General features: G+C 38.9%; 1 protein-coding gene across 1 annotated transcript in view; it reads right to left on the reverse strand.

Annotated features, from left to right (window-relative positions):
- Positions 1–27111, reverse strand: part of RRM1 (ribonucleotide reductase catalytic subunit M1) — a 37313-nt gene extending 10202 nt beyond the window's left edge. Inside the window, exons 1-12 of the mRNA XM_036074420.2 lie at positions 26761–27111; positions 19559–19647; positions 17172–17349; positions 15787–15887; positions 13531–13590; positions 12383–12422; positions 11972–12134; positions 6802–6943; positions 5392–5475; positions 3990–4151; positions 3543–3622; positions 2677–2878 (exon numbers count right to left, since the gene is read on the reverse strand). Coding sequence (XP_035930313.1) covers positions 2677–2878; positions 3543–3622; positions 3990–4151; positions 5392–5475; positions 6802–6943; positions 11972–12134; positions 12383–12422; positions 13531–13590; positions 15787–15887; positions 17172–17349; positions 19559–19647; positions 26761–26779 — 1320 coding nt within the window. The 5' untranslated portion in view covers positions 26780–27111. The remainder of the gene's footprint in view (positions 1–2676; positions 2879–3542; positions 3623–3989; positions 4152–5391; positions 5476–6801; positions 6944–11971; positions 12135–12382; positions 12423–13530; positions 13591–15786; positions 15888–17171; positions 17350–19558; positions 19648–26760) is intronic.
- Between the last annotated feature and the right edge of the window lie 869 nt (positions 27112–27980).

The raw sequence follows: 27980 nt of genomic DNA on the forward strand, positions 1-27980 counted from the left end.
CTTTTTCAGGAAAGAAACATATCTTATTTAACCTTATATTTTTAGTACTAGTACCACATCTGGTATATAATAAATGCTTAATAATGCTGAATGAATACAGTTCCTTTTCCATTTTGGACTATCATAACCCAAAATCTCAACTCCTCTCACCTAGACTCCCTCGTGCCCTTCATATCTAACTCAATTCTACACATTGCCTAAGTACCCAGTTTTAAAGCATAGCTCGGATTGCATAAGTCTGATAAATGCTAGGGAGAAAAATAAGGCAGGAAAAGACAAAAGGGTTCTAGGAATAAGGACAGAAGGAGTGCCATTTTTAAATAGAGTTGTCAAGGAAGATCTCACTGAGAATGAGACATATGAACAAAGAACTGAAAAGGTTAGACAGCAAAAATCCTGAGGAGGGAATGTGCTTGATATACCTGGAAATTAGTAGGGCTGGAGCACAGTGAGCAAGGGGGAAAGTAACAGTAGATGAGATGGGCATACTCAGTTGTGCATGAACCCACAGGGCACTGTAAGAATTCTGGATGGAAATGAATGAAGTACTGATAGATACTACAACACAGATAAGCCTTGAAAACATGTTAAGTGAAAGAACCTGACACAAGAGACCACCATGTTATATGATTCTGTTTATAGAAAATGTTCACAAGAGGCAAATCCAGAGGCAGAAAATAGATTAGCAGTTGCCAGGGGCTGGGGGAAGAGGGTAATAGCAAGTGACTGCTAATGGGTACAAGGGTTCTTTCTGGGTTGATGAATAGTGTTCTAGACTTAGATACTGGTGACAGTTACACAACCTTGTGGATATACTAAAAAACACTGAAATGTACACTTAGAAGGGTGAATTTTATGGTATGAGAATTGTATTTCAATTTTTAAAAAATGAACAAACTCTGGATGGGTTGGAAAGTCAAAGAGGAGTGCTGAGTGGAGGAAGGATATGATCTGATTTTTGTTTTAAGAAGGGTCATTCTAGTCTCTGTAGCATAATCTATTTTGTACAACAGTTACTTGAGTACAGTACATGCCAATTTTCTCCATCAGTGAATTATATGTTTCCAAAGGGCAGGGCCTGAGCTATAATCACTCACATCCCAGAGCACCTGGTTCAGTGCCTTGCACATAGCTGGTGCTCAGTAACTGGCTGAATTAAACCACAACCTTAGCAGTATGTTTAATTCACTTACCATTTTCTTCTCAACTTTTCATTTGTCATGTGTGTTAGGTCCTAGCATATGGGATCTGCTCCTTCCTCATTTCCATAGTTTACATCCAACATCCATGCAGCCTGTCATCCAACCACTGCAATAATCTCCGTAAGCTAACCTCCAACCTCCTCTCACACCAAGACACTCTATTACCAGAAGCAAGAACTATCCTTCTCATCCTAGCATTTTTTTTTTTATTTTTTTTATTGTTATGTTAATCCCCATACATTACATCATTAGTTTTAGATATAGTGTTCCATGATTCATTGTTTGTGCATAACACCCAGTGCTCCATGCAGAACGTGCCCTCCCCAATACCCATCACCAGGCTAACCCATCCTCCCACCCCCCTCCCCTCTAGAACCCTCAGTTTGTTTTTCAGAGTCCATCGTCTCTCATGGTTCTACTCCCCCTCCGATTTCCCCCCCTTCATTCTTCCCCTCCTGCTATATTCTTCTTCTTCTTTTTTTCTTTCTTAACATATATTGCATTATTTGTTTCAGAGGTACAGATCTGAGATTCAACAGTCTTGCACAATTCACAGCGCTTACCAGAGCACATGCCCTCCCCAGTGTCCATCACCCAGTCACCCCATCCCTCCCACCCCACCCCCCACTCCAGCAACCCTCAGTTTGTTTCCTGAGATTAAGAATTCCTCATATCAGTGAGGTCATATGATACATGTCTTTCTCTGTTTGACTTATTTCGCTCAGCATAATACCCTCCAGTTCCATCCACGTCATTGCAAATGGCAAGATCTCATTCCTTTTGACTCATCCTAGCATTTTGATGCTATTTTCCTTTCAGGAAACAAGGGCTTCCTACTCTGTGACATGCGAGACATTTCACCTACTATCTCCCCTCCCCCAGCCACAGCCATCTCTCCATATACCAAACCATAATGTATTTGCTCCATCAGAACAAACTTATTTGAAACTCTCTGCACAAAACCTATTCCTGTCTCTGATCTGACAGGCTGTTCTTCCCAAATGGAAAGCTTTTCGATAAACTTTTTTTTTTTTTTTTAAATCAAATCTGTGTCCCATCTCTAGCCTCGCCTCTTCTATGAATCGCCTTAAAGATCTGACATTAGAATTTTGTCTCACCATTCACTGAAAGGACTCTCTACCTGCTTACATACTTTAAACTGAATGAGCATCCTGACACATTCTTGTGTTTGTCCTAAACCACCATAACTGAACACCAAGAAAAGATTATTACAACAATGTGTGTGTAAGAAAAAAAGTGAGTCTTTCCTACATGGCTTAGACTATAAGATATTTAAGGGCACAGATTACATCTGTTCCTTTCTTTGTCATCTCTATTTTAGTGCCCTTCTACTTATAGCAAACTATGAAAACTCCCTTCCCCTATCTCAAGTGAAATCAAGTGAGGGAATTCACAAATAATAACTGCCTAAGATTCTTCTCTCAGGACTCTGGGCAGAAGTTTGTCTACCTACCTCATCTTTGCTGGTATACTCTACTATTTCTGTGCACAGGTTGCTGCATTTGATCGTTCCCAGGTTCTGCTGGTTGCTCTTCCGATTACAGGAATCTTTGTAGAGCATGTACGGGGTACCTGTCTCTGTCTGAGACTCAATGATGGCATACCAAAGCTGCTGAGCTTTTACAACTTTGCGGACACGACCCTGTTTCTCATAACTGAAAGGCAAAGCTAATATTATTTTAATATTCCCTAAGAAAATCTTTATTGCAGACAACTTGAAGACACTAAAATATAAAATTATGAAAATTCTTAAATGTTTACTATGTTTTGCTAAGACAGAAGGGGAACAAAAGGAATAGGATATTCATTTTACTGTGGCTAGAGAGACAAAGGAAAATCAGGCAGCTCTGGACCCATTAGAATATACCCAAATCCCACTAAATCAACAATACCCTTCATAAGGAATAGGAATAACACCTAAAGTAGTCAAATCTACTGTGCTATTATTTAATGAACTAGTGGCATGTGTTCTAGGTGTTCTTGATTTCTGTGGGCAATATAAAGCATAACTTTTTAAATCAAATGTACTGTGAGACAAAGCAAAATAATAACCCTTTACCTTAATTTTTATAAGTATCAATTAAAAACCAAAGCACCTCTTTCTAAGTCACAAAATTTTAAGAAAGAAGACAGAAACCAAATTTTGGTGAAGATTCGGGTAGCAAATCTGACCAAAATAAAATTATTAATCACATTCTCTCCCGGATGTTTCTGAAGATTCCTAGAAACTGGCTAATGATTGATGACGTTTTGAAATTTGAATCCCCCAAATAAAAGAAACACATGATTAAAAATTATTATTTCATATTTTTCCCATACCTTTCATATAGCTTCTCAAATTCCTCTCCCCAAACCTCATCCAGACCAGGACATTCATTTGGACACATCAAAGACCAGTCCTATAAAGGGAAGAACCCATAAGAGACTTGAAATAACCAACCGCACATACTCCATTAGGAACATGGCAAGGGATAGGGTGGCTTCCATAGACTCTCTTAGAGATCTGCTGTAGAAATAACCATTTTGGGCTCAGGCTCAAACATCTAGTTCTGCCTGTTTATACATGACCTTTAAGCATTTAGGTCAGATAGCGTCTGCTTTAGAGAATAAAAACCCAAAAGGGCAGGAATGGCATCTCTTAAATTGCTTAAAATGCCTTCCATAGCATAACACATAGGTGGGCTCTTCCTAACCATGATTTAAGATGACAAAAAAGAAAGCTGATATGAATCAAGTTGTTCTTACCAACAGGTACCTCTTTCTCACCTGATTAGTCTCCACTCGTTTCATGAAGAGATCTGGAATCCAAAGGGCAAAGAAAAGGTCCCTGGCACGCTGTTCTTCCTTTCCTGTGTTCTTCTTTAAATCCAGAAACTCAAAAATGTCTAAATGCCAAGGCTCCAGGTAAATAGCAAATGCCCCAGGTCGCTAAAGGCAAGTAAACCATCATTCTTTTCAGAATCAGAATGAAACAAAAAAACTTCATATTTTCCAAAGCAATTTTATAATATCACCTTTGATCTTCACAATTAAGGAAATAAATGAGATAATACAAATAAAGGTACTACAAATATAAGTAGTAATATTGTCCTTACAATTCTAGGAGTAAAAAAGAGCAATTGGTAAGAACAAGATGAAATAACTAGTCCAAAGTGACACAATGAACTGCAGATGGAGCTTCCTTTCAGATGCCACACAACTCACTTGACCTTATATGACAGGTATACGAAGCCCACAGGAAATCACTTTATCTTTGACAATAAGTTGTGCTCTTATTAAAGATCAAAAAAATGATGTCTTATCAAGGTCTCCACAGATTGTTTTTAAAGTTCATCAAGGGAAATCCATAAACTAACAGTTGATTAGTGTGCCTACGTATCTGTCTGAGGCAAGCTCAAATTGCAACTATCCTGCTGTTAACACTGGGTAAACAATCCAATCCTCTCAACTTTACTTCTCCCTCTGTGAAATAGGCAGAGTTTTGTTTTTGTTTTTTAAAGAAAAAGCTACAAGACTATTACAACCCGTTTTCAAGGTTAGGTATTAATATTAAGTCACAACTTTAGAAATTCTTTGCCAATAAGCTGTCATATAAAGAAGCTGCCTAGGGGGAGCCTGGCTGGATCAGTGGGTACAGCATGTGACTCTTGATCCTCAGAGTCATGAATTCAAGCCCCACACAGGGTGTGGAGCCTACTTAAAAAATAAAAAATATAAATATAAATAAATAAATAAATAAATAAATAAATAAAAGCTGACTAGACCATTGGCTGCCTGGAGCCAGGGGAAAAGTCTGTATGCAGGGGGGTGATGGGGTGATTAATCAAAGGTGCCTGCGTAAACATTTTGGGGTAATGGGAAATGTTCTATATCTTGATTGGTGTAGTGACTACACAAGTATATGTATTTGTCAAAATCCATCAAACTGTACACTGAAAGTGTGTACACACTTAAAGTAAGTAAATTATACCTCATTAAATTGATTTTAAAAGTGAAAAAAAGGAGTTAGAAATATATACAGTATATTAGGAATGTAGTTAGAAATATATATACAGTAACAAATACATCTTATATATATATATACAGTAACAAATACATCTTATTTGAAGCATACATGGTTAAAGATTTTTAGTTCTGATTTCCAGGACTTTCGAGTAACAGAACATACCTTGTTTCCACCTTGATCCACATATCGAGCTGTGTTGTTATATACTCTCAGCATTGGTACAAGGCCATTGGAATTGCCATTAGTCTGAAAGAGAGACCAAGAATAAAGGCATCTGGAGGAGAAAAGTGGGACTAAGCAAGGAAAAAAACAAAATGGCTCAACAAGTTACTCTCTCCCAGTCTATATAAAGTCTTATCTGCTCTCCATCTCTCCCTTTGCTTTGAAAACAGAATACCCAATATAAAATAAACAAAATGTTGTTTTTCTCTTATTATTGCTGTAATGTTGTTGTTACATCTCTAATTTACAATGAGATACAACATTACAAGTCAAAAGAATCTGAAATCAGGGTAGCTAAATTTAAATTCCATACCTTCTAATGGACATTACATAGATCTACTTTGGGTAGAGTAAAAACACTACTACAGTGTCTTTTTCCCAAAAGAATTCAAGGCAACTTACAGTAAGAATTATATACAATGGATAAATAAAGACAATAAAGATAAATGGAGATTCTCAACAATAAATGGATCCTAGAATGAAAGTAAGAAAATATAGACTCCTAAAACTAGAAGATACCTCATCAAATTTTAAAAATAATCCTTCTAACTCCAAAGCAAGCCTTTAAACGTCTAGAAAAATAAGTGAACAATAGCTCACCCTACTATTATGTGTAAGGGCTCCAAAACACTACATAATGGAATAATTTCCTTCTAGACTCTCTAACTTTATTTGATAGGGTTAGATATTTTCTTCACATTACAGGTGAGGAAACAAACTCAGAGATGTAAAATAACTTACGCTAGGCTGCATTACTGGTAAGTAGTAGAGATAGAATTTAAATCTAGGTCTTAACCAACATCCTTATCTTGACCCCCAATGAATAGTGAACTAGCAAAGGGCTAAACTTACATCATAAGGTGCCAAGGTTTAAAGCATGAACCCTGGCTCTATCACATATTAAGTGATCTCTGGAAGTAATTTAATTTTCTATGCCTCAGTTTCCTCACTTGTAAAATGAAGCCGATATTGCCTATACTCACAAAGTTATTGTAAGGAGTGAAGTTCCTACTATGTGTAATGGTACCCACCTTCTACGGTTGTAGCAAGGATTAAATGAGTAACTCAGGTAAAGCTTTTATAACAGACTTAGCATATAGTAAGCAATCAATAAATGATAGCTGCTATTAGTATTGCTAAGATAAATCTGAATTCCAAAATCTGAGCTAAAAAAATCCTACAGATCATCTAATCTAAACCAGAAGCTAGAAGTAGTGAAATGACTCACTCAAAGTCATGTATGACTAGCCAGCACTTATCAGAGACCCAGGTCTCCCAAGCCCCAGCATATGCCCTCTCAACCTGAATCCCTGTAGCCTACAATTTTTTAGTCATAAAACAGAAGCTTACCCCAGCAATGTAGCTGCCAGTAGCTCGAATACAACTCACAGCAACACCAATTCCCCCAGCAGACTTGGAAATCAACGCACACTGCTTCAGAGTGTCATAAATGCCTTCAATACTATCATCTTTCATGCTCAGAAGGAAACAGCTATGGGGTAAGAAAAAGTCACAACTCAGCAAGGAAATGAAACAAAGCAGAGAAACAAAATTGACTATACACCCCCCAAACAGTAAGTTGGGCAAATAAAAGATTTGAAGTTTAAAAAACTCCTAGGTATTTTAAGAAAAAAAACCTTCTACTGGACATGACACAAGACACATCAACAAATCGTATTATTTTTTTTAATATTTTATTGTTATGTTAATCACCATACATTACATCATTAGTTTTTGATGTAGTGTTCCATGATTCATTGTTTGTGTATAACACCCAGTGCTCCATGCAGAACGTGCAAATCGTATTATTTTAAAAACACCTCCTGCCTATCCTAGACGCTAGGCCTAGAAGGAAGTCTTTTTTTTTTTTTTTTAAGATTTTTATTTATTTATTTGACAGAGAGAGACACAGTGAGAGAGGGAACACAAGCAGGGGGAGAAGGAGAAGCAGGCTTCCCGCGGAGCAGGGAGCCCGATGCGGGGCTCGATCCCAGGACCCTGGGATCATGACCTGAGCCAAAGGCAGACGCTTAACGACTGAGCCACCCAGGTGCCCCTAGAAGGAAGTCTTATAATAAAGTCTAAAATATTAATTTATGTGTTCATCAGACTGCAGATGTGCTTTATCATATTTTCTCATGCAAATTCCTAAGCAAAGCATACATAACTAATAGGTCTTTCCAACCTATTAGTAAGCCAAGTAAAATTAAACATTTATGAAATAAGAAACATCTATCCAATGTCAATCAATTCTTTGATAGGCCCTCCAAAATTTAGCTCCTTTACAGCCTTTTTGAAGACACCCCCCCACCACCACAACTTGTGATTTGGATCTCATCCTCCTCCCCACCTCAGGAACCTTACTTACTCTACCAATGATCCCTTCACTACCTTGAATATATATCCACTCAAACAGATTCTATCCATTAACTTTTTCTATTAAATATGCCAACATTGAGAAAGATACAGAGAATATGACATATACTTTGTACTTATCATCTACTTATATCTACACTACAGATATAGTGTAATTACAATCCCATACCATATCCATGCATTTCTACCTTCTTTTGGCATTTATCATTTTTAAATTTCTGGTTACATATTTATTTATCCTTCTACAACTTGCTTTTAACTTAATATTGTGTTAGAGATTCTTTCCTACTGATACATGTCACTCTCATCGCTACAAATTGTTCCACTGTATGAATATGCCAATATATTTGTCCATTTGCCTGTGGATGGACATTTGGGTTATTTCCAATTTGTTTGGTATTCTAAACAATGTTGCTGTGGAAATTCTTAAACATATCTCCTGATGCTTAGGTTGAAGGATTTCTATAGAATATAAACCCAGGAGGGGAACTCCTGGGTCAAAAGATACACGTATGTTCCACTTTACTAAAGATTCTCCGAAGTGGATGGATAAGTATACTCACCTAGGAACGTATGAGAGTTCCCTGTGTTCTACATTCTTAGCCACACTTGGTATTATCAGCCTTTTAATTTTTATCAGTCTGATAGGTATGAAATATCTCATTATGTTAACTTTCATTTTCCTAATTACTAAACTCTTATGTTTATTCGCCAGTCAAGTTTCTTCTGTGAATTATTTTTTATATCCTTTGCCCATGTTCCTATTTAGTTTTGTGTCTTGACACAATCCCTTGACAGTTAATATACACTGTCAATATCTTCTCTCAGTCTGGAACTTCTTTTTCCACTTTGTTTTTGGTTCACAGGAGTTTTTAATTTTAATGTAATCAATTTTTCCTTAATGTTGTTTTGTCTATTATGACTATTTTAAGAAATCCTTTACCACTCTGAGATCATACATATTCTCCTATTAGGATGTAGGTTGAGGGGCTCCTGGATGGCTCAGTCATTAAGCGTCTGCCTTCAGCTCAGGTCATGATCCCAGGGTCCTGGGATCGAGCCCCGCATCGGGCTCCCTGCTCAGCAGGGAGTCTGCTTCTCCTTCTCCCACTCCCCCTGCTTGTGTTCCCTCTCTCGCTGTGTCTCTCTTTATCAAATAAATAAAATCTTAAAAAAAAAAAAAAAGATGTAGGTTGAAGTATTAAGAGTCATGACGTCTACAGTTCACTTTCAAATGACTCAGACAAAAGAATTTTTTTTAATTTTAAAGATAAAAAATATCTTTAATTTTAAAGATAAAAAAATATGTGTGTATATATATATATATATATATGGCAAAATGGTAGTAATATTTTTATCTAGACAGAGGTAAGTAAGTGTATGGGCATTCACTATCTTTAAGCTTTTCTTTTTCTTTTTTTTAATTAAGATTTTATTTATTTATTTGAGAGAGAGAGAGACAGCGAGAGAGGGAACACAAGCAGGGGGAGTGGGAGAGGGAGAAGGAGGCCTCCCGCGGAGCAGGGAGCCCGACACGGGGTTCGATCCCCATCATGACCTGAGCCGAAGGCAGACGCTTAAGGACTGAGCCACCCAGGCGCCCCTAAGCTTTTCTGAATATTTGAAATTCATAGTAAAAAGTAGGGAGAAAAATAGACATTTATCTATTTTCTCTAATGCTCTTCTAAAAGATTTTACTTTCATATTTAAATTTTTTTCTTGGGGGCACCTGGGTGGCTCAGTCGTTAAGCGTCTGCCTTCAGCTCAGGTCATGATCCCAGGGTCCTGGGATCAAGCCCCACGTCAGGCTCCCTGCTTGGCGGGAGGCCTGCTTCTCCCTCTCCCACTCCCCCTGCTTGTGTTCCTGCTCTCGCTAGCTCACTCTCTGTCAAATAAATAAATAAAATCTTTAAAATAAATAAATAAATAAAATTTCTTTCTTGAACATATTTCTCTATATGGAATGAAAAAGGGAAATCTAATTACCTTTCCTCCCCATAAGATAACCAATTTCCCTAGCACCGTTTCCCCCATATGAACTGCAACGACACCTTCCCATATAAGCCTCAATCTCTTTCTGGGCTCTCTGTTACACTCCACTGGTTTATTTGTTTATCTCAGAGTAAATATCACACTGTCTTAATTACCATGGCATTATGGTAGTCTTGAAACCTGGTAGGACTTACTCTTCAAAACTTGCTATTGCAATTTATGTTAGTTTCCTGTGGCTGCCCTAACACATTACCACCAACCTGATGGCTTAAAACAGAAACTTATTCTCTCATAATTCCAGAGCCAGAAGTTCAACGTAAGTTCCACTGGGCCAGAATCAAGAACACTCCCTCCAGAGGCTCTAGGGGAAAAGAGATCCCTGCCTCTTCCAGCCTCTAGTGGCTCCTCTGCTTGTAGCCACATCACTCCCATTTCTGCCTCCATCTTTACCTTGCCTCTTCTCTTCTGTATGTACCTTACTCTCTCAGCCTCTCTCTTATAAGGGTACTTCTGACTGGATTTAGGGCCCACCTGGATAATTCAGGCTAACCTCCCTATGTCGAGATCCTTTTTAATCATACTTTCAAAGACCATTTTTCCTTATAAGTTAACATTTACAGGTTCCAAGGATTAGAACTGGTATCTTGAAAAGCCTAGTAAATTTTTCTTAGCCTTTTGCTCTTCTGCAATAATTTTGGAATGAGCATACTGACATTTTGACTGGATCCATAAGTTAACTTAGGAAAAACTGACATCTTTATAATATCAAATCCATTTATGATATAAAATCACTCTCCATTTGTTTTTTAATGTCCTTAAATGTTTTTTAATGTCCTGTTTTAGAATTTTCTCCGTAAAAGTCTTCCACATCTTTTATTAGATTTATTCCTGGGTACCTTCCAGTATTATAAATGATATATTTTAAAACTTAAATCTTCTAACAGCTAGAGATACTCCCTTCATTCGTATTGAACTTATATCCAGATACTTTGCTGAAATCTCTTTTTAATTCTGATAATTTATGTGTAGATGCTCTTGAATTTCCTATGTAAAAACCATACCATCTGTGAATCACTACAAGTTTTGTTCCCTCATTTACAATCCGTTTTTTTCTTATCTTATAATGCCGGCTCAAGCCTCCACTACAATGCTGAAAACAGAGGTGACAGAGATCTAAGTTTTTAGTGGATATCTCTTACCAAATTAAGAAAGTTATTTTCTGTATCTATTTTGTTAAATTTGTTTTATTATGAAAGAGTATTTGATGGTATAAAATGTTAGTGCAATGGATTACATTAATGCAGTTTTTTATGTTAGTGTATCCTTGAATTCCTGGATACACTAATGTTGCTAAGGGGTATTTTTTTTTAACATAATACTGGATTCTGTTTCAGTGTTCCTTTTCTCAGAAAATGGTATCACCATTAATCCTGTTACTCTACCCATAAACTCAGGAACAAACCTTGACCCACATCCAAAACATCACCAAATTCTGTCAATTTTACCTCCTAAATAGCTCCTGAATCTGTCTACTCTCTCAATCTGTACTTCACTTCCCTAATCCAAACTACCACAATCTCTTGTATAGACTATTAAGAGTCCCATAATTAGTTTTTGGTATTTGTGTTTAAAACAATGTTATTAAGATGTAATTCACATACCATACAGTTCTCCATTTAAAGTGTATAATGAATGGCTTTTAGTATATTCAGAAAGTTGTGCAAACATCATCACAGTCAACTTAAAAATTTCATTATCAGCATTTGTTTCTCCCAATTCATTTACCACACTGCAGCAGAGCTTTCCAGGACGCAAATCTCATTTGATCAGAGCAGGAGTGATTCAGTGTTCATTAAATTAATTTTTATGTGATTAACTGCCTTGTTTCTTCAGGTCAAGGTTTATTTCCCTAATCAAAACCATTTCAGGGGCGCCTGGGTGGCTCAGTCGTTAAGCGTCTGCCTTCGGCTCAGGTCATGATCCCAGGGTCCTGGGATCGAGCCCCGCATCGGGCTCCCTGCTCCGCGGGAAGCCTGCTTCTCCCTCTCTCACTCGCCCTGCTTGTGTTCCCTCTCTCGCTGTGTCAAATAAATAAAATCTTTAAAAAAAAAACCATTTCAGAACATTTAAAATGACTGGAGATGACACATACCTAGAAAGCTGTGGGCGGTTGGTACCAGCATTGAAGAGAGTGGGAGAGGCATGGGTAAACCACTTCTCAGAAAGAAGGTTGTATGTTTCAATAGCAGCATCAATATCTTCTGCGTGAATCCCCACAGACACCCTCATCAACATATGTTGTGGTCTTTCTGCCACTAAAAACAAAAGGAGTTTCAAATGATGGGACATGTCAGAAAGACTAGGCTGAGACATGTACCTGAGTCAAAAAGGAACAACAAAAGACAATTTAAAAAACTTCTACCAATAAGCGCCAACAATTATTCAAAAGCCAAACCTAAAGTTAAAAATGTTAGTGTTTAAATAGAAATGTTAAGGCTAATAGCTCAGAGCTCTATATTCAATATAATGAATAGAAAATAAAACAAACATGTTCATTTCTCACCTTTCCCATTGATCTTCAACAAATAGGATCGCTCCAGCGTCTAGAAAAACCAAAGCAACCAAAACACTTCCAGAGCACAGTTTTTAAAGGCACAATGGATATATCTTTCACAATAAGGCAATCTATTTTTTTTTTAAGATTTTATTTATTTGAGAGAGAGAGAGACAGAGTGCGCGTGCGCAAGAGAACCAGACAGAGCAGGGAGGTAAGGGACAGAGGGAGAGGGAGAAGCAGGCTCCCCACTGAGCAGGAAGCCCGGACGCTGGGCTTGATCCCAGGACTCTGGGATCATGACCTGAGCCTGAAGGCAGACACTTAACCGACTGAGCCACCCAGGCGCCCCAAGGCAATCTATTTAAATATTCTCAGTTTTTATATGATTTTAAATGAAAGGAATAGCATATTTACTCTTACTGGCTTCAATCTGGAACATTATCAGTTGGCTGTTTGTTTTGGAAAAGACTACATGAAAATTCCTGGAAAAAGCCAGCTCTGTATTAATATGTATAATGTTAATTGCAGAAGTTGTGGTATTCATCATCATCATCATCTTTATGGTTAACACTTATGAAGTGCTATTCTAAGGCTAGGCACTGATGTAAGCAACACACACACACACACACACACACTCACACTCATTTAATTCTCAAGAGAATTTATTGTTGAAATTTTATTATTATCCCCATCCTAGAGATGAGGAAACCGGAGCAGAGAGATTAAGTAACTTGCTAATAAGAAATAGAGCAGAGACCTGAACTCAGACGGTCTGACAACAACACTCATGTTCTCAATCACTACACAATACTGTTTATCAACACAAAAGTACCTAAAAAAGCACTTTGCACATAGTAGGAATTCAATAAATAGTTGTTATATAAATAGAATAATATGGAATAATTCTAGCAAAGTATCTATATAATTCCTCAAGTAATCCACGGGTAGCATTTGGAAAATTCAAAAACTGCAAATGGATAAGGTATCTTTCCTTAATTCAAACAACCACCACCACCCTAACCTAATCCCCACCCCAGGTCCATCCCGACTCCCAAAACTTACTGCCTTTATAATCATATAACTAAAACATAAACAAAAAACCTGTATATCCTGATTTAAGGAGGAATTCCCACTTATTAAAGCCCATTATTTACCTTAAATCCAAAGTAGTTGTAAGAAAAATCTCGGTCATAGATAATGGCAGAGTTCAGGCGCTGAAAGAGGTTAAGGGGAAAAAAACCTATAATTAAGATAATTAGACTTATTTTCACAAAATCTGGTATCTTTTAGCCCTGACTCCAGAACTAAAATTGACAAAGGATACAAAAGAGATAACACTAAGTACTGTAGACTAGAAATTTATATCTAACGTTAAGGAAAATAAAACAATGTATCAATTGAATATCTTAATTAGGTTTAAAAACATGTATATTAAAAGACTAGAAGAGAACATGTAAATGTAAGCTGTATATAAGTAAAAATATTAATGTGATTTTCCAAACTTTCCGTTATCTTACAGTTCACCTCTAATTAAAAAAGGAAAGAACATGAGCACAAGAGGGACCATATTATCATCCTTTTTTTTTTTTTTTTTAAAGATTTTGTTTATTTATTTGACAGAGAGAGACACAGTGAGAGAGGGAACACAAGCAGGGGGAGTGTGATAGGGAGAAGCAGGCTTCCCGCGGAGCAGGGAGCCAATGCGGTGCTCAATCCCAGGACCCTGGGATCATGACCTGAGCCGAAGGCAGACGCTTAACGACTGAGCCACCCAGGCGCCCCTATCATCCTCAAACATGCTTTTAGACTACCTGTTAATCTAAAGGTATTGGTACCACATATTTACTAATACATATTTTTATTTTAAAATTAGCCCATTTTAGGGACGCCTTGGTGGCTCAGTTGGTTAAGCGTCTGCCTTCGGCTCAGGTTATGATCCCAGGGTCCTGGGATTGAGCCCCGCATCAGGCTCCCTGCTCAGTGGGAGGCCTGCTTCTCCCTCTCCCTCTGCCTGCTGCTCCCCCTGCTTGTGCTCTCTCTCTCTCTCTGACAAATAAATACATAAAATCTTAAAATAAAATAAAATTAGCCCATTTTAAACTTTACATAACTATATATGATAACAATGACAGAAGATAGGATTACATTAATTCTAAGGCTCTTCAAAAAAAATTTAACTGGTTTTAAACAAACTAGTGTGTGACAACGGTCATTGTTACAGAGTTTTTCTTGGCTATAAAGCTGTTTAGAGGAAAACAAAAGCAATCAGGTACAAATAATCATTCTGGATAGAAAAAAATGGAGTTAGTATTATTTTTCAAAATACTAACAGTGTTTCTGCATAATGATCCACAGCCAAGGCCTAGAAAAATCTCTACAAAACCCTTCCTTTTCTCTTAAATTTTTAAGGGCATCTTTGTTGCCAAAAGCAGGTAGGTCCCTAGCGCGGATAATGGGGAACTGAAATACTTATCAGTACTTATTTTACAAATACAGGTTTCTGCTGTTCTTTTTGTTTTTAATCTGTCTTCCAGATTATACATACGAACAACACACAAACAACTCAATTTTCTCTCAGTCTCTTTAACATCAGATACCTATTTTGAGAGAGAGGTGACTAATCATCCTATTACCCAAGGTTAAAACTGGTTTCTAATCTGTCCAGATATCCATGGTATATAAATCCATGTACAAAAGGGCTGGCAAGACCTACACATTCTTCCCTTTCTCTCCTGTGGGATCTAGTTAAGAAAGGGGTTAAAACACAAGTGGATAATTTTTAAGTTGCTGAGCAAGATCTCTCAAGATTTTATGCTGGGAGTCAGTTTGGCAATGTCTACTAAATTTTTTTAACAAAATTTTTGAATGCACATATTCTTTGGCTAAGTAACTCCACTGAAGGGATTTATCTGACTGATATACTCATCTATGAGCAAAGCACCTACCATGCAAGGATATTCGCTGTAGCAAAAAATGGAAAACAAATATTCATCACTAACAATTCTTACATATATGTAAAATGACAATATATCTATAAAATGGAAGGCCATGCAGCTGTTAGAAAGAATAGGGTAAATTCATAAATATTGGTATAGAACTACCTCTAAGATAAACTTGTAGGTGAAAAAAGTATCAGCAATAACAGTATGCATAGTACACTATCACTAAAATGAAAAATATGTATGTACACATATACAAACACACATACATATTATAGAATAGCTCTAGAAAAATACATTTTAAAATGATAAAACATTCTTGCTCTAGAAAGGAAAAGTAGGATTCAGAGGAGAGAGAATAACTTTTTACCTATACTATTTGTAGTGTTTAAATTCTTTTAAATGTGCTTACTGCTTTAAAACAAAAAAAATCTATAAAAAAATTTTTCACCAGAAAAGCATTATACATACATCTTTATTGGCCAAAACAATATCCAGTGTTGACTTGGCCACCATGGGAGAATGTCTGCCATTATGTGGATTTATATAATTGTAGAGATCTTCCATCACATCTAAAAAAATTTTTAAATAAATAAATGTCAAAATCACTTAACAACAAATTCAATCCTCCAGTAATAGTCTAAAACCTTTTTTTCATGCCAACCTACCTCACTGCCTAGCACAGAAAGTGCTCAATAACCATATACATGTTGAATAAATACATAATAATGCCTCAGTTAAGGAAAAATCTTCCAGAGTTAGAGTAAACATAGGCTCTCGTAATTTGAAAGAGATTCCCTGGTGATTCTGATGACCAAACCATTGAGAATTATTGGTTGAAAATAAAGAAAAACAGAAATTATTATCTCCTCTCAAATGGTTTTTTATCCCAGTAGAATAGAAACTCAACTATAAATTTATAATCTATCATCCCAAGCATTTCATTTCTATAAACGCAGATAATAAGCCCTGTCTTTTTGCTCTTCTTCAAGACATCATAACAGAGTGTGACCCTCTGCATTTACATATAAAACTTATACATGCACACATAATGCCGGCATTTTGATTAGGATTGTCTTGAATCTATAGATCAATTCTGGGATAACTAATATATCTACAATAAATCTAATGAAGAGGGTGATATAATGTTTGAGCTCCACATAAAGATCTGGAATTGACAGCCAAAAGATTTCTAATCTCAGTCCACTTTTCATATATCACTTGTTACATATGGAACAAATTATTTAACCTTCCTTTGCTCACATTCCCTGAGCTATAAAATGGGAGTGATGTAATGAAGTGCTTGCTAATGGTGACAAAGGATATTTTGTTCAACCCAGAACATGCCAATAAATATTACTCGTTTTTCCAACCACACCACCATCAACCACCTAAAGACAGGCTTTAAAAAAAGGCGGGGGGTGGGGGGGCGCTGGGTGGCTCAGGTGGTTAAGCATCTGCCTTCGGCTCAGGTCATGATCCCAGAGTCCTGGAATGTAGCCCCGCATGGGGCTCCCTGCTCAGAGAGGAGCCTGCTTCTCTCCCTCTCCCCTCTGCCTGCCGGCCCCCCTGCTTGTGCGTGCTCTCTCTCTCTCTCTCTCTCTCTCTCTCTCTCTCTGTGTCAAATAAATAAGTAAAACTTTAAAGAGACAGAGAGAAAAGGGTGAAGAAAAGGATCCACTGACTCTCTCATGCAGCAGGTCAGCAGCATGGAGAACCAGGAAGCTCCAATCCCCTCTATGCCACTAACTCGCACACCTTTAAAATAAGACGTAACTTTTCTTTTGACATTTAAGGTTTCATTTGAGTAGTCTTACACATTTTCTGAGAATTCTAACTTTTTCCTCCAGACTCACCACTGAACACTTTCTTTGTTTCTTTGTGCAAGTTGGAGACGGCAATCCTTGCTGCCAGGATGGCATAGTCAGGGTGCTTAGTCGTCAAGGTCGCAGCTGTCTCAGCAGCCAAAGTATCTAGTTCCACAGTGGTGACCCCACTGTATAAGCCTTGGATTACTTTCATGGTGATCTGAGCCTATTAAAACAAAACCAAGAACTACCTGAGCTTCCCCAAGAACCACTAGCCTCCTTAAAAGAGCAATGAAGAAAACAATCAAATTTATTATCAAAAAAAAAAAAAACCAGACAACTTCCTTTTCTGAAAAATTATCTTTCAGAATGTTGGACTATGGGAAACTTAGTAACGAGAACTCATAAACCAATAGAGCCACCAGAAAATGCATACTACATATGCAATGAAGAGGGGTCACCGAACAAACAAACAAAAAACCCAAGTATAGCTGTTATAAAGAGTAATGGTCTCACAGGAAAATAGCTGAAAACAAACCAGTGATTTTATAAGTATTTCCTCATCTTTCATTCAAATTCTCCCTCTGTGGTCAGGGTTTGAGCTACATACTTACTCATTTTCCCCAGTCCTACCTAAGGACAAGTATCAGAAAGCAAATGAATCAAACTTTAATCATTCCAATTAAAGGAGATGAAGGTATAAATCATTCAGTGACTACTCTTCCCTTAGTACTTCACAAATTACAAAGTAGCTCGATTTTCATCATCTCTGACATTTCACAGTCACCATGTGAGATGGGTTTTATTACTATCACCACTTTATGTGAGAAACTGAGGTTCAGGATACTGGGACTTGCCCACGGTTATTACGACTCCTGCTCCACGGGATCCCATGCGACCTCACTGCATTTCGCTGTTTGCAAGACCATTTTGTAAGAGGTTCTCCTTTTTAAAACACACAATGCACAAGTTATTACCATACATTTTTAAGAAAAACAAATTCTTGAGTGTTTACTGAATCTTTAAGACACCTTAATTCAACAGAAAATCAATGCACTTCCCAGGTAACCAAAGCATGTCCCCCTCAAAAAAAGTGTGTGTGTGTGTGTGTGTGTGTGTGTGTGTGTGTATTACTAGTTTATAATCTCTTCTACTTATATTATACCTAAGCCCAAGCTCCTGATCACTTTCTTCTCAGATCCAAGAGATAAGTTATGTTCAGTAAAAGAGTAGTGAAATCTTCTGAATAGTTTCTGGTGCTACATGGCAAGTAATCAGAACTCAGGATAAAATAACAAGTCACTTGTATAAGTCACTCCCCTTCTCCTTGAACCTTTCTTATCTCTAAAACAGGAAGATGAAATAGGATGATCTCTCAGATTCATTCCAATTCTAACACTTTATTATTCTAATTATTGTTTAGAATTCTAAATATAAAAATAAATATAAAATATAAATATATTTTATTTATATTCCTAAATATTTATTTATAATATTATTTATATTCCTAAATATAAAAGGGAATTTATAATAAGCATATTTTAAAGTTGTTTAAAATTATTTTCTTTTGAACATTTTGGTCAATTCAATATTTATCAAGTGTCTAATTACATACATGCCAAGCACGGCAGATATCACAAGGTTAAGACACAGCCCACACTTGATTCTAAGGAAGGACAGAGACATATAATTAATTTCCATATCACGTGATTAATGCTAGGAGGCCAGCACAAGTGCCATAGCAGTACAGATAAAATACCCAAATAAGGCTGGGGCAATATGAATGGGTTTGGAAAAAGGGTTCTTAGAGACTCCATTTCGAAGATCATTTTGGAAACTATGTGTAAGATGCATCTATACAGGACAAGATTAAAGGAAGACACTTTAGAGGCCACTAGAGACAGCAGTCCAGATTAGAGACGATGAGGGTCTAGAGTAGGGAAGTTATAAAAAATAATGAGAAAAACAGAACAACTTGCTTATGAAGTGTTCTCCTTAATTTAAATGTTGACCATGAAATCTACTTTATATTACTTAAATGTATTCTTTCTACATAGATAACAAAAAAGCAAATTTCAAACTAGTTCCTATACAAATGACCACAACTCCAAAACAAGCTTTTCTACAGGCTTTTCCACTTATGAATAAAACAATTCACCCAAGGAAGTCTCTAATATGAAATGTTAATGTTAAGTTTTCCTCTTTGTTCACTCTGATAATTCTCTGAAAAGAACTCACAGGACCAAAAGTTAGAAAATAAGTTTCGTTTTGTTTTGTTTTAGAAAGTAAGTTTTCAGCAATGAATTCACATTTTATATCCAAGGACATAACCAAAATACCAAACCAAAATATTTATCAAGTGAATGATAAGAGATAAGGGACTAGTAAAAGGAATCATATGAAGCAAGGTTTACATATAAACCATATTTACTTACAGGATCAACAAAATCCATATTAAGTCCATAACATAGCTTCTGGATTCGAGACGTAATTTTGTCAAACATAACCCGCTCTTGGCGACCATCTGAAGAATCAAACCATGTAATTCATGTTAGCACTCATTAAGATAGCAACATCAAAGAATCAAAGGTAATCAACCCATGAACTTTTAAAATTGACCAACATAAGATGCTATTTCACAGATAAAAGATTCAGACCCCAATAGAGTCATCAAGAAATTATTTTTGTATCTTCAAAGAGTAGGGATTCTATACACATCTTTCCTTCTTCCCTTACAAATATATAAATCAGTTGGATTCTTGCAATAACTTCCTAAATGATGTTTCTCCCCTTGTCCCACATGGCAGCCAGAATTATTCTTTAAAACTTAAGTCAAAATCATGTCACTATCCCCTTCAAAAAGCCTTAATAGTAGTTTAACATCTCCTTCAGAATAGAAGTCAAAATCATTATAATAGTCCATAGAGTCCTACACAACCTGTCCTGTGTGCCCCTTCCCCAACTTCAACTCCTGCTTTCCCACCCCCCCTCCCTTCCTCTATCCTGGCAACCCTGGCCTTGTGACTATCTATACTTTTTCAGGTCTTTGGTCAATGTCATCTTCTCAGTGAGGCTTCCCTGATCACCCTATTTTAAACTGCAATGCCCCAAACACAGCCATGCTCTTCTTATCCTCATCCTCCTTCTATGCTTTATTCTTCTCTATAGCACTTAGTATCATCTGACACACTATATATTTTACCCATGTATTTGTTTACTGTGTAAGTCTCCCCACTCATCCACTAGAATATAACTTCCAGAACGAAAAATATTTTTGCATGTTTTATTTACCAATATATTCCCCAGCACCCAGACCAAGAACCAAGGACTACTAGCCCATAGCAGGAACTCAAATATTTATGAAATGTTAAATGACTTAAAACCTGTCTCCAGGGGTGCCTAGGTGGCTCAGTTGGTTAAGTGTCTGCCTTCGGCTCAGGTCATGATCCCAGAGTCCTGGGATCGAACCTTGCATCGGGCTCCCTGCTTAGCGGGGAGTCTGCTTCTCCCTCTGCCCCTCCCCCCGCTTGTGCGCTCTCTCTCTCCTCTCTCTCTCTCTCGCTCACTCTCTCTCAAATAAATAAATAAAATCTTTAAAAAAATAAATAAATAAAAAATAAAACCTGTCTCCATTCTAACACCTTCATGATAAATTTGGCTAACATACTCTTCTAGGGTAACTAATGATTTTGAACGTACTTCACACCATGTAAAGAAGTACTTCTTTTTTTAAAGATTTTATTTATTTATTTTAGAGAGACAGAGAGAGCATGAGCGGGGGGGGGGGGGCGGGGGGCAGAGGGAGAGAGAGAATCCCAAGCAGACTCCCTGATGAGCGCAGAGCCTGAGGTGGGACAAGATGGGGCTCGATTCCAGGACCCTGAGATCATGACCTGAGCCAAAATCAAGAGTCGGATGCTTATCTGATGGAGCCACCCAGGTGCCCCAAGAAGTACTTTATTTGTAATTCAAGACAATATTCCAGAGACAACGTCTTAGTTTCTGTTCTGATTTTTTGCAACCTCTTAGTTTTCATATTTTGGGGATATGGTAGACAAATACACGTAGACCTTACCTAGTTAGTCCTTTTACGATTCTGTACTTAGAACATATTCCTCTTTGTCCTTCCAAAGGCCTATTATTCTTAGTTTAGCTTCGGTAATAGCTCATCTAACCTTTATTTATTTACTCCTATCAAGAATAGTAGATATATCCAATCACTAGACAGCTTGTCTTAGGCAAGCCACATAATATGATCTGTCATTAACAGATCTTCACTTACAGAATGGGGATAATTATTATACCTCTTCTTACTTCATCAGTTTACTGTGACAACAAAATGAGGTAAGGTAAAAAATGCTTTTGTCTTAAAAACTTTGGTATAATTACAACGATTATATCTCATTTTTAAAAAGCTGCTCTCTCAAGATGTCCATCAACAGATGAATGAAAAAGAGAAGAGGTGGTATATATATATACAATGGAATATTATGCAGCCATCAAAAGGAATGAAATCTTGCCATTTGCAATGACGTGGATAGAACTGGAGAGTGTTATGCTGAGCAAAGTAAGTCAATCAGAGAAAGACATGTATCATATGACCTCACTGATATGCGGAATTCTTAATCTCAGGAAACAAACTGAGGGTTGCTGGAGTAGTGGGGGTGGGAGGGATGGGGTGGCTGGGTGATAGACATTGGGGAGGGTATGTGCTATGGTGAGCGCTGTGAAGTGTGCAAGACTGTTGAATCACAGACCTGTACCTCTAAAACAAATAATACATTATATGTTAAAAAAAAAAAAAGGCTACTCTCATTGGGAAAACACTGATCACAGTATCTGTGATAGACAAGAGACACTCAATAAATGTTAATTTATCTCTCTTTGCTCCTCCAATCCTTTTTAACTAGTAACTAAAGGACATGTTAAATATGTGTTTACACTTGGCCTTCTCATTCACATCTGTATGTTGAAACTTAGCTCAGTGGCTGGCTGAAGAATAAACCAACAGTAAGACAGCACCACTAACCTATCATCAATAAAACCTATCATCAAATAAAACACCTTGGGCTCTTCTGCACAGATATATGACCACTACGACAGCCCTTCTCCTTCTGATCACCACTGTGATCTCCTATTCTGACCAGACTCACATATGCAGGGTTTAACTCTGCAACAGAGTAAATTTAAAGGGACTAGGCCCTCAATGCTCTACCAACTGGCTAACTAAACAGACAGGTGACCACGAGGCAATATTAGCAAACAGATTTCTGTAGCTAGCAAGTTGATCAGGAAACTGACAAAAAGTACAATAGCAATTGTATTAACTCGCACTGGAAGGGGGAGGCAGACTAATGGTCTAAAGGACCATTCTCTAGCCTATCATTCCACTTAGGCAACTTTGCAACCCCTAGACACTGACTTTATCACTTCATTAATCCCTGTTTGTCACTGCCTACGTTATCCTCTTCTCTCAAGCAAAGTCTTCCTTAGTTTGGCCCCCTATCACCTCTTCACCTGTTCCCTGTGAAATATCAGTAAGCCCCAACAGGGCCTCCCATTCCCACATCCCCATCAATGCCTGTACCTTGCTCTGCCTAAAAGTCCCTCCTCCACCTTTCCATACATCTAACTCCTACTTAATCTTCAACTCTCACCATATCCACGAGACCTGCCCCAAGCACTCTAACTCACACTGATCTCTTCTGAAATCCTCTAGAATACTAATTGTCTTATTTCCTCTTGATTATAAACTGTCTTCTCTAATGCTCTCTTCAGCAAGACTTTGCTAATACTGTAAGACCAAGGATGTGGATGTGCCTCTTCTACAAGGTATGAACTTTCTATCCCCTCTACCTGGAAGGTTCAGCCCACAGATATTCACATAGCTGGCTCCTAATACTACTCAGAGCTCAGCTCAAATGCCAGCTCCTGAGAGCTTTCCCCGACTATCTCATCCAAGATTACCTTCTCAATCACCTCCATTACCGGTTTACTTGTCATCATCTCCCTAATCACTATCTGAAATTAACTGATTCCTCTGTTTATTTGTTTCTTATGTATACTTACCACTCTCACCCACACAAGAATGTAAACTCCATAAGAAAGGGGATTTAGCTTGTTTTGTTCATTGCTGTAATCTCTAGTACCTAAAACAGTTCCTGGCACAAAGTAGTACTAAATACTTTCTGAATAACTGAATGAATGGGTTCCTATAGCCTTTACTTTACCTATCAGAGTATTTATCATATTTTATTATATTAAGTTTTTTGATGTGTCTATCCTTCGCAACTGATTGTTAAGATCTTTGAAAGCAGGAACTACGTCTGCCTCCTCACCACTGTTTCTCAGTGCCAACAGAATATCCACACAGATTTATAAAGTGGGCTGTAAAGGTGATTAGGAAGAAAGTAGGGAGAGAGAAAAGGGAAAAGAGAGGAAGGGCTAGAGAACAGATTTGGAATAGAAGAGAGATTATCAGAGTACAAATGGATGCTTTAAAAGGAATTATTTTGAAAATGTTCATTTCATTTTATGAAAATTTATACACACATACATATACACTGGTATGTTCTCAGTCATGATGTAAAATGTTATTTTTACTGTGGGTTACAACCCAAAGTTTGAGAACTATACTATAATCCAAAGCACACTTTATAACTCAGTCAGCTACACTGCACTTATTGCAATGGTTCTCAATTTTTATTCTTGAACCTTAATCTCCTTGAGCAATACAATACTCTCCCCTCAGGAAAAATATCGGAAGACAGCAAGAGAAAAACTCATCTACTATTTCCTTCTGTTATCTAACAATTTTCATATGGATTATCCCTATGTCTCTAACAATCCTAAGATCTCTGAAGATGAAGCTGCCTTCTTCCTCTATTATTTCCCTCAGAGTGCTTAGCAAGATATAAGCACATTCAGTAAGTAGAGTAGTACCCCCTTAGCGGCAGGGGATACATTCCAAGACCCCCAATGTATGCCTGAAATCACAGAAAGTACTAAACCCTATATATAGTTTTTTTCCTATACATACATACCTATGATAAAGTTTAATTTATAAATTAGGCACATTAGGAGATAAACAACAATAACCAATAATAAAATAGAACTATTATAACCATATACTACAATAAAAGTTATGTGAATGTGGTCTCTCTTTCTCTCAAACTATCTTGTGGTATTGTATTCACCCTTCTCGTGATGATGTGAGATGATAAATTGCCTATGTGATGACATGAAGTGAGGTGAATGACATAGGCACTATGATGTAGAGTTAGGCTACTAGTGACCTTCTGACAATACTCAAGAGGATCATCTGCTTCCAGATCGCAGGTGTCCGAGTAACTGGAACAGTGGAAAGTAAAACCCTGAATAAGCGGGAGAGGACTACTGTACAAGTTAGGTTGACTGCCAGTTGCCCTCCTGGATAAAATTAAAATTAACAAAGATGACAGAAGCTAGTCTGCTACTCATTGGCATGTCAAAAATAAGAGAGAAAAAGAAAAACCCTGAGCACATTAAAAGTCAAAAATAGGGGCGCCTGGGTGGCTCAGTCATTAAGTATCTGCTTTCGGCTCAGGTCATGATCCCAGGGTCCTGGGATCAAGTCCCACATCAGGCTCCCTGCTCTGCGGGAAGCCTGCTTCTCCCTCTCCCACTCCCCCTGCTTGTGTTCCCTCTCTCACTGTGTCTCTCTCTGTCAAATAAATCAATAAAATATTTAAAAATAATAAAAAAATAAATAAAATAAAAATAAAAAATAAGGGGTGGCTCAGTGGCTCAGTCAGTTATGCCTCTGCCTTTGGCTCAGGTCATGATCCCGGGGTCCTGGGACTGAGCCCCACTCTAGGCTCCCAGCTCAGCGTGGAGTCTGCCTCTGCAATCTTAATCTCCTCTTCCCCGCAACCCCCTCCACGCTGGTGCTCTCTCACGCTCTCTGTCTCAAATACATAAATAAAATCTTTAAAAAATTTTTTCAAAAATAAAATAAATTCAAGTACAACTTTGTATATTAACAAGCCCTGCTGAATGCTACACTGGCAGAATCTAGCAGAGAATCATCTGGATCAAATTATGTTCTCTGAAGGAATGAGAAACAAAATAAGCCCTGCCTTTTAGAGCTTGTTGTAGGAAGTACTTTTTAAACTACGGTATTTCAAAGTGGACCCAAAGGTTAAAAATACAACACAGGGGTGTTATCTACTCCAGTAATTTAAGTTCACAAGTTTTCAATTCATATTTGTTACAGACTTCTCGTAAGGGAATCTTCATCCTTCCATACCTTTTTCTAAAGGTCTAAAAAGACTAGATGTTCATTTCATTCACAGGAATGGACCAATAAAAGTGAACTACGTATTCTGGTCTTTTGGTCTCATCAGCTAAAATGGAGGACTAGGGAAATTAGAGAATGATGTTCTCAAGATACTAAAAACTGGAAGAAGGGCCATCACTGTCCACTTCTCCATCTCTTGGCTTTTATTAAACTACCTGGACAAAACCAAATCAACCACCTGCCTACCCACAGCATTCATCATATCCTATTTTTTAAAATAATTTTTCTCATTCATTCTTTGAATTCTTATTCATGGCAAGTGCGGTGCTAAGTGTGGGCATAAAGTCCCCATCTTTGAAATACTCACAGCCCAGTAGACAAAACATCCAGTCAGTCAACCAGTACTAAGTGCCTACAATTCTGAAATAACTTTACTGCTTTAACAGAGGCAAGCAGATTCAAGTCAAACTTTGTTCATACCTGCCTTACAGTTCTCTGCTAAATGTATGTTTTGCTCTTGTTTTTCCAATCCGATTAAACCTTTTGCCAAGGCAGGGACTGTCTCCTCTTATAATTTCACACTGCCAAGCAAAGGGCCGGCACAAAGGACGAACTCGGCAAGTCTAATGGGAAATAACTGTAGAGGAAGAACCCAAGTCCCTGGCTCTTCCCAGTCCCCATCCTGTCGGAAGCCGTCTTGGCCTCCCTACTCTGATTCTGTATCAGTAGTCCCAGTCCCAAACTCCTCTGGGACTACTCCGGGGGAAATTGGAAACACATCTCCTACAAAGGGCAAATTCCAGGCATGTCTGTGGCTAAGATCTGTTCTTTTCACCCCACACCCTCACAGAAGAGATCACGAAACTGAAGGCAGAATCCCTTCTTTCTGACTCCTCCCACTCCCTAGGACAGGTCACCAGCCCCAGGGTTTTCCAGTACACTCCGATGTTAGCCTTGGGTTCAACCCTGGCCTCACCATCAACTAACTGGGTGGCCTTGCGTCAGTCACCGGACCTCTCTCCGCACTTCAGATTCTTGACCTGAGAGGCGGAACTAAGGAATACTGCCCGGAAAGTGCTCGGCGCACACAGTAACTACTCGATAAAGGGAGGTATTATTCTTTTGAAAGGCGGCAGGATGACAAAGCCGAGGGGGCTCACACTGAAGGCCGGCTGGGGGGCTGGGAGGGACAGACGGACGCAAGCCAGAGGCCGAGCAGGCTTGACAGGGCGGGAAGCCGCGGCGGGCAGGGCGGGAAGCGGTAGAGGCGGGCGGGCGCCGCCAACTGCACGGGCGGCAGCAGCCCGCGACCCCTTTACCTGCTCCCCCTAACGCGCCGCCCCCTCCCCGGCCTCTCACCTCGCTTGATCACATGCATCGCGGCCAGTGGCTGACGCGCTGACGGGATTCGAGACGGGGCTGCAGTTCGGCGGTGCCGGCGGGATCGAGAAGGTGGTAGAGTGCGAAGGGTCGGGTTCCTGGGGGCGCTGAGGTGCAAGGACTGGATTTGGGGGCCAGAGGGCACTTTCCTCCACGGAGCGGAGGCGCGACAATCCGAATCCCCTTCCCGCTCCCGCCACCCGAGACGCAAAAGCGACGCGACGGAGCTCGAATGACGTTTACTCGACGCTCCCAGCGCCCCGGCCCGTGGGCAGGGCTAGCATAGCCCCAAATCGGCCCTCACCCGATAGTCGCCATGTTGAGTACGGGCAGGGCCCTGGAAACTGAGCCTTTCCAACGGCCACATTGGGTGTGGGCACGCCCGGCGAGAACGCGGTTCTCCCGCCGCCATATTGATTGTGGGCAACGCCAAATCCGGGGCCAGAACCCGGCGCTGCGCGCACAGCCCGCCAGCCCCGGCCCCGCCCCTCTCCTTGGCGGGCCCTGGCCCAAGTCAGCGTGGTTCAGGTATTTTTGAAATAAAAACCCAACCATCCAAAACCCTTTCTTGTCTTGACGACTGTTAGAATATAATAACCCGGGTGCCTGAGTAGCTCAGTCCCCCTGCTTCTCCCTCTCCCACTCCCCCTGCTTGTGTTCCCTTTCTCGCTGTCTCTCTCTCTGTCAAATAAATAAAATCTTAAAAAAAAGAGAGAGAGAGAATAACCCGACTGCTATCCGATGTGGGCTATAGCCTGCGACTCATAGCGGGAGGCAGCCGCGAGCCCCACGCTCCTAGAACGGAGGAAATCTGGCACTCAGTCCTTGGAAGAGAACCCTGCGAGCCCAAGGCGTTTGATTTTATTCTGACGGAGTGGGAGCTCTGGGAGAGTTTTGAGCAGGGTAGGGCCATGGCCCATTCGCTCTTATAATTATCCAGTGGATGGTGGCAGAAACAGGGTCAGCAATTAGGCCTTGTGGAGGCAGAATGGACAGTGCTTGGTGATTGAGGGGAGTAAGAATAGATAAGAGACGTAATATACAAGTGACATAGAAGCTTCTGATTTGGGGGACACAAACTTGATTTTCATGAAAGCTCATGTGGCATACCTTTCTAAAATCTTTCATCGGTTCCTCACTGCCCTCTAGATGCACCCCAAGCTCCCTGTAAAGTAATTCTAAAAGTCACAGGTGATAGG

The sequence above is a fragment of the Halichoerus grypus genome, chromosome 11, assembly GCF_964656455.1.
Source record: "Halichoerus grypus chromosome 11, mHalGry1.hap1.1, whole genome shotgun sequence".
Lineage (NCBI taxonomy): Eukaryota > Metazoa > Chordata > Mammalia > Carnivora > Phocidae > Halichoerus > Halichoerus grypus.